The 7523-nt window shown below is 35.4% G+C and overlaps 1 protein-coding gene across 1 annotated transcript in view; it reads right to left on the reverse strand.

Moving 5' to 3' along the window:
• Positions 1-3165: 3165 nt before the first annotated feature.
• The window catches only part of LOC111375484 (beta-amylase 1, chloroplastic-like), a 7608-nt gene continuing 3250 nt past the window's right edge, over positions 3166-7523 (reverse strand). The window contains exons 2-4 of the mRNA XM_022998313.1: positions 4491-4701; positions 4273-4389; positions 3166-4172 (exon numbers count right to left, since the gene is read on the reverse strand). Of these exons, the coding sequence (XP_022854081.1) occupies positions 3381-4172; positions 4273-4389; positions 4491-4701 (1120 nt within the window). The 3' untranslated portion in view covers positions 3166-3380. The remainder of the gene's footprint in view (positions 4173-4272; positions 4390-4490; positions 4702-7523) is intronic.

Here is a 7523-nt window from a genome sequence, read left to right on the forward strand (position 1 = left end):
TCTTTAATGAAATTCCACACAGAGAACAAGATTGTAGGAACCGAGATTTTCTCCTCTTGTGCTAGCAAAAATAAAATCTCTACAAATTGAAAATCCTAGTCACTTATTTTTATAAGCTCAAACGGGTTTGGTCTGACCCGATCCAATATTTAATTAACCCATTTAATTAAATTGGATCCGTGAATTAATTAATCCAATTAATTAATTCAAACTTATAAATAAGCAATCCAATTAATTAATTTATCCAACGCTTGTTAAATTAATTAATTGACAAATCATTATCTCTCAGTTCTCCTTTTGCGTGCGACCCATCAGGTTTTCGAACACGATACCTAACGACGTAGATTATTATTTTGATATAATCAAAATCGATAATTAAAACATTCTTTTAATTTATCACCAACTCAAGTTCGCCGTCCCAGATTGACATTTAGCAGTGTATCAGGGCAATACATGTGACAAAAAATGTCACGTGGTATGACAAAATCAAACTCGTTCGTTTACCATGAAACTATAATCTCCTCGTCAATATGATCCGATTAATTATGAGATATGGAAGTGTGTCAATCCCGATTATCGATTATATCTTTCATTTCACTATTAAGTCAATATAAGTCGAAAACTCATTTTCGACTTCTTAGTACACCTTAGTCAATGATTTCGTTATCAACTTAATTGAATGAATCCTAGATGATAATCTCTTACTATCTAAGAGTGACGAATCATCTATTGGTTACTCACAACCTTCATACGATTCTTGACATAATCGAGCGATGCTGTATTAGTGGCCCTTAGCAGAGCAATATCCAACACCGCCAAAGTATGACTATCCTCGTATAAGGCACTATGATGACTTTAAGTCAAAGGACCAATTCCATTACCAAACGTTAGAGATTAACAACTGACACTCAGATAGTTATCCATGTGGAATCTCCCAGCAGGTCTCCAATGTTTTGTTTTATAACAAAACATCTACGCGTTCATTTGAGTGTTACCACACTTTAATTTGTGAGATCAATTACTTACTTCACAAGTAAAAAATGCCACACGTGGTGACCTATCTGTATTAACGATATTCGTATCTCGTTATTACTTACGACTATGTATTATTTAAGATCCAATCATATATAATTTCTATCTCATAATCACAACTCCTTGTGATTAACAAATTACTGAAACTTGAATGTTCGGACTCTATTATTTAATATTATTCATCAGAATATTGACTTAAATAAATAAAGTTATTGCCAAAAACAAATGCATTGAACATATTAAAAGTGTTAACAACCTAAATCGTTTGGACCTAGAGCATAATACTTACACCAACCACATGAAATATCGCGCCAATCCGTGCTTGGATTCCACCAATTGTACTTTGCCGCCCAAGCTTGTCCTCAAAAGTTTCATAGTCTTCTCTAGGAGTTTTAGCGCCTCTTCAGGTTCTCCAAACAGATCATATATAGCCGAAATTTCAGTCATTCCACTCGCAATCTCTTCTACGACGGTTCTAAGAACGGGTTTGCATATAGTCTCAAGGAATCTGCACAACAAGATTGGGATTCCTTAGTTTTCCTGTCTTGTGGTATAAGTCGGCAAGCCAAACAAAGACTTAGGCAACTGAAGGGTGAGGACAATCAGTGCCTTCTAATGGGAGAAAATCTCATACGTTCCTGTTGATATTGTGAAATCACCTCAGAGATTTCTATCCATTTATTACAAAACTTGTCTACTGTGACGAGTAAATCCGCTTCCAAATTGACATAGAAGAAAAAAGGCATTTGTTATAGATGTAGAAAGCCTGGGCACAACTTCTCGGAATGCGACGTAGAGATATCCATCAATATAACGTTCTGTAAGGGAAAAAGAGCTACAGAGGAGAGCAAGAAAGGAAAGGAAAGATTTATGTGAATTTTTTACATCTATGTAATCAAGTAAAGGGCTTATGTTGTAGTTGTCAAACTTCATGTCTATGTAATCGATTCTAAATTTGGCGTAAATTATGTTTGGTGTACCTTTATATTTTTTGGCTATGAATTGAAGTCTTGTATGATACGTTTGATAAGTGGATTTTGATCTGATTTTTAAATAAATCCTGGGTATCATAACTAAAGCAATGATACCTGGCATGGGATTGCTTGCATTCGTTTCTGTTTTTGAGGAAGCTTTGCGCTTCCTATGATAACTTGAACCAAATAAATGTTCCTTACAAACTAGAGGCTAAAACCAACAAAAATGAAGATGATCAATGCTTATGATTTATTACATCCTCATAATTCAACGTTAGTTCCTAGCAAAATTCAACGTCAGTCCACTAAAGCTAAAATTAATGCAGAGATGAACAAAAGCAGTTGTCAACGAAGCATCAAAGTGAACTAAAGCCAATTGCAAATGAACAACAACAGTGAAATAGAGTTTTCAATTGCAAAATTGACAGCTATCTATTCATTGAGACCATACAATGAATACCAAGAAGATACATAAAAGCAATTGCCGGATACGTACAAAAGCTACATACCATCTATCAAATGTTTATGACGAATTTCGACAAAAAGGAGAAGATAACAATTTTAACCCCACATAATTTCCAGCAATAACACCAAAAAAACAAAAATACCAAACTAATAAGTAAATAATTTATCGTGGCTGTGCGTCTTTCAATTTGGTAGATTTCGCAAGTCATTGTTTTCGTGTCCTTGCAGCTCTCAATTTGGCAAATTCTGCATCTCCCATGTCATGCAATTCGTCCACAATTTTGTTGAATTTCGCATCATCGGCTGGAACATGATGTGCAACTGACTGCACATTGTTGCTGTTGGTCCAGATTAAACGGGGCCTAACGCCATGGGGGTTAGAATGAATTGGTTAATATAACCTAATTCAATTAAAAATTATCTATCTCAACAATTCCACCGATTTTTCTCTACACCACATTAAATTTCAACAAATGTTGGATTACACCAAACCACCTTCCGGCCAGCCCCTCTATTGTATCCAAACCGCCTTCCTCGGCCAATACCTTTTATGAACATGGACCGCAAATGCCTGTGATGGCTGATGCAAGCGTTTTTTTAATCTTTCATAATTATTTTTTGTTGCCTGTAGTTGTATGTGTCCCTTGATTTTGATTTGATTTGTCTGAATATGTCAAATGTACTTGTACATGAATTTTGATCAATAGAATTTCACATTTACCGGTCCAAAACGGAAAAAAATACAGCCATCCATTCTCAAAATATAGGAAGGCACTGTTTTTCAGTATACTGGAATACTGCTCAATGAAAACCATCTTTAAATAGAGAATAATCAGTGAAATATCAAGAAATACTACACAATTCACAAGAATAGATTAAAGGCGAACTTGATTATGAATGAAGCTCTTTCTAGTATGCAGCAACAGCTCCAGCGTAAGCAGCAGCAGATGGAGAAGAAAGGGTCGCATCATCTCCTCCAAAATTTAGTTTGGCTCGAAATATATTGATTCCCGACATTTGTCTCACAAAACGAGTAAAACTAACCCAATTGCGAGATTCAAACAAGTTTTTGTCCATTCTAACAAAGTTAAACGAAAAGGAAGGTGTTTCTAGACCGTCCGAATAGAACTTTGACATCTTTAACACCTGTTGGTACGACTCGTCATCCAAGTTAGTAGCAGAATTTTCTCCCTCGAATGGAATATCACAGATTCTTGCAGCAACAAGAAGTTGTTTAAGGAAGCCTTCGGGACTACTGACTGCATTTATCTGCTTTTCTTCCACATCTTGCATTTCAAAACACGTACAACACATAGAAAACCCGTACTTACCAAACATACGTGCAATTGGTATAAATCCGTCTCTAATTGAGGTATTGTAATAGCCAGCCGTTAACTCTGATGGATGAGATTGCGTGCCATAATGCCAGTGGATCCCGGCCACTTTCCCCGACATATTAATTTCAGTACCACGAAAAATTGACTTTGCTTCTTGGCAAATTCTTTCCCCATGCAGAAGTAGCAAACCTGAGTACCATTTGAGGAAGAACTCTCCATATGCTGTATTCCAAGAACCATTGGTTTTGAAAAAATCGGTATTTTCAGGATCTTGCATTAAATTACTGGCACCAATAGGACCCCCATTTGCCCACTCACGCATACCTATCTCCCCAGCGCAGGCATTTAGGGATGCAAGCATATACTAGCAAGTTGAAAGAGAACAAGTATAATTCGAGATGTCCAAGAAAATAGTGTGGAAATAACTATGCCGACCTCAAGATATAAAATCCAACTCTGCATACCTTATCATAGCATTGGAATTCACCAAGTTCACGAGAGCGCCATGCCCTTGTCAGCTTTTGACTAGGGCATGAAGGATATCTTAATTCACCTCCAGGTCCCATTCCAACTTGAATCCCCTACAAATGTAAAAAGTAATACCCTGAAAACCACATTTTGAAACCAAGGAAACTAGTAAATCAAAATAGTAGTTAAAGAACATCTTGCAGATCATTCCTACAGTAATAATGCCACCAAGAAACAGTCTGAAGGTATCTCTGAAGTTCTTCATGAAGTCTGCATATACTTGGATTGGTGATCGTCCATTGAGAATAGGAAGAATGTCGCATCCCAGTGAGATGTATTCAATATTCCTCCTTCCAAACCTGTCAGAACATGCTAAATCTGGATCTTTATCCATTTCTTTAAGCACCCATTGAGGGAGAGGAATCCTTGCCACAGAGAGAGGTGAAATTTTTGAATCACCATATCGACACAAGCGTTGAACACAAAAAAAGGAAGTTTAAGTTTGAAGCCATGCATATTAAAGCTCAAACATAATAATAATCTGAAAGATCGACCAAATTCAATCATCATGGTACAAACTTTGAGCAAAAATGACTCCCTAATGATTTTGAACCAATGTAACTAACTTTTTGGGTGCAGTTCTCATTGTAAAAGCATGTCCATGGGCAATTCTTGCTCCCTTATTCCCATTTTTGTTTGCCACTAGGAATACCTTTCTTCTTGTTTCTTAAGAGCTTCTCAAAGTATACATGTACTTAAAACTCAATAGTGACCCTCCAACCCCAAAAAAAAGTCCACAGGTTCTGAAATTCTGATCGTAGGATTGATCGAATCGTAGAATAGTGATAAACAAAATGAGCTTTTTAAACTCAAAAGTTACCAAAATTAAACTGGTTTTCTTTAATTTTCTGGAATCCAAAAGGAAAATGAAGCTTTGATGACAATATTCTAACAAAGTGAAAGCATTTTCTTCTGAAAGAGTAAAAAAGTTAAATTGGAAGTGAAACCTCCAAACCTTTCTTCTCTTCTTTTTTGGATGGCCTCCTAACTGCCTTTTAGTAAGTAATTACTGGTCTCGCTATAAGTAATTGCCACATCTAGCTGTACCTATCCATACTATAGTTGATCCATGCAGTTAATGATTGATAATCATTGATTCTTCACAGTAACTTATTGGATAGCATAACTAATTATTTAACATGGACAACATAAATGGATAGGCAGCAATTATTTTGACTTCTTCACTTTTCGATTTCAAAATCTTCAACAATACAGTCCTTAAATCCTTCTTCCTCAAAATTATGATTGAGGGGATGTACAAGAAGTAATGAAAATGTTATGCATAAAATTGTTAATTGCTTTTTTAATCAACATTTACGGTTAACTGCCATTTGAACCAAAATCTTCACAAAGAAACCCATATTCAACTTGCCAAACAAGCATCATAATATTAGAAGTGAAAATCTTACAGCATAATTAAAAGAAAAAAGGGTAAATTGCTACATACAAAAAGTGTCATTTTTTCCAATCAATTAAATGAAAGATCTAAAAGGATTGCCAAAAAGCAAACCGCATTCAAACAAAATTTATTACATGAAAACATCCCATGATTCATGAATGAACAAGTCCAAATTCCAGGTACCTGTTTTTGATATATGACTGTCAAATTTATTGAAAATACAAACCAGAAGGAATTCATCACAACAAAAAGTAGAACTTCAAGGAAGTGGCAGGAAAGATAGCAACTACACAATTGAATTAAAGATAATAAAATTAAACCTTGTTAGGCAATAAAAAAGATAGTCCAGTGATGTCATACATCTGGAAAGAACCAATCATGAATTTTTTTCGAAAAGTAAAAGCCCATCCACCGCAATGGCGTCACCCATACGTGGGAAAAATATACAAGAACATAGAACCAACACAAATCGAAATACCGATATCAACAATACCTCAACAATGTGCACAACAATATAATTTTCTCCTCCACCATGCAATTAAAATAAGAATCAACTCAGCTCAACCAATAAATCAGTGCAGGCAACAAATACAGGAATGAACAAGCACGAGAGAACACCAAAACTATTACTGACGGGGCAAATTAACAAAATGCACTATCACCAAAAATAGGAATCAATATATTGACTAAATTATAAAATTACTAATACAATTTTGTAGCATCTTAGAGTTATCAAAATAATATCAAAATGGAGTAAAGTGGAGCCAGAAAAGAAATTAAATTCAAGAAATCAATAATTTGGGCTTTAAGTTTTCTTTTACATTTTTCTAAAAGACAACATTTAAAATCAGTAAGTAATTCAACTTTTAAAACTGAAAAATGAATTTAAGATATTCCTTTAAACAACTATAATTGTTAACCATTTAAACAATAAACTATACAAAGGAAGGTGAGGTTTTGCTATCCGACATTGGTATTTGTACAACCAAGCACTTAAGAAGCAGGCTAAAAAAGGTGGGCCAAGAGATGGAGCAATGTAGGTTAATGGGCCTTTCACTGTTTGGGCCTCTAAGTAAATAATTCTTTTCATTAGTAGTAGGAGTTGAGCTACACATGAAAACTGGTACTGGGTCCTGCTGATTCCAGTTAAGCTAGCAAATAGTCAAATAGACCCCTTTTTTTAGCGATTTTTATTTGAGCGATTTTTTTAAGTTATAACCAGACTGCCTTTTAGGCCAGTTCCAGGGTTGTTCGGTCGAACCGGTTGAGCCAGTTCTATTCGGACCGATTTTCAAAATATTGTCAAAAAATTGGAAGACATGGCATAATAGAGAATAAAAAACCGCTCGACATTGATTGAAGAAGAAACCAAAAAGTATTTTTTTCTTTCCTCCAATATCACCATGCAGCTGCAATCTTTTTTTCTTCTATACGTTTTCCCACTATGTGCATCAATTTTGGCATCCAAAGGCAAAAACCTAACCTGCCGCCTTTTGTATTTTAAATTAGTGATACCACTATTGCAAATAAAGCCCTCCAACTTAATTGAAATCGACCATGGGCCAGAAACAATTTAATTGATATGATATTGTATTATATATATTCTGTGATACCTTGGGGGAACTTCTATTTTGTGTTTGGGCTTTGGGTGAGCTCAACTGTTTTTGCCTGGGTATACAGATCAATATGGCTGACCATCTTGATAGCATAAAACTTAGTAACTTACAACTGGAAATTTTGTATTTGTATACTTTTGAGAGAGAGAGGGGGGGGGGGGGGGGGGGAGGC

Source organism: Olea europaea, unplaced genomic scaffold (assembly GCF_002742605.1).
Source record: "Olea europaea var. sylvestris unplaced genomic scaffold, O_europaea_v1 scaffold138, whole genome shotgun sequence".
Classification (NCBI taxonomy): domain Eukaryota; kingdom Viridiplantae; phylum Streptophyta; class Magnoliopsida; order Lamiales; family Oleaceae; genus Olea; species Olea europaea.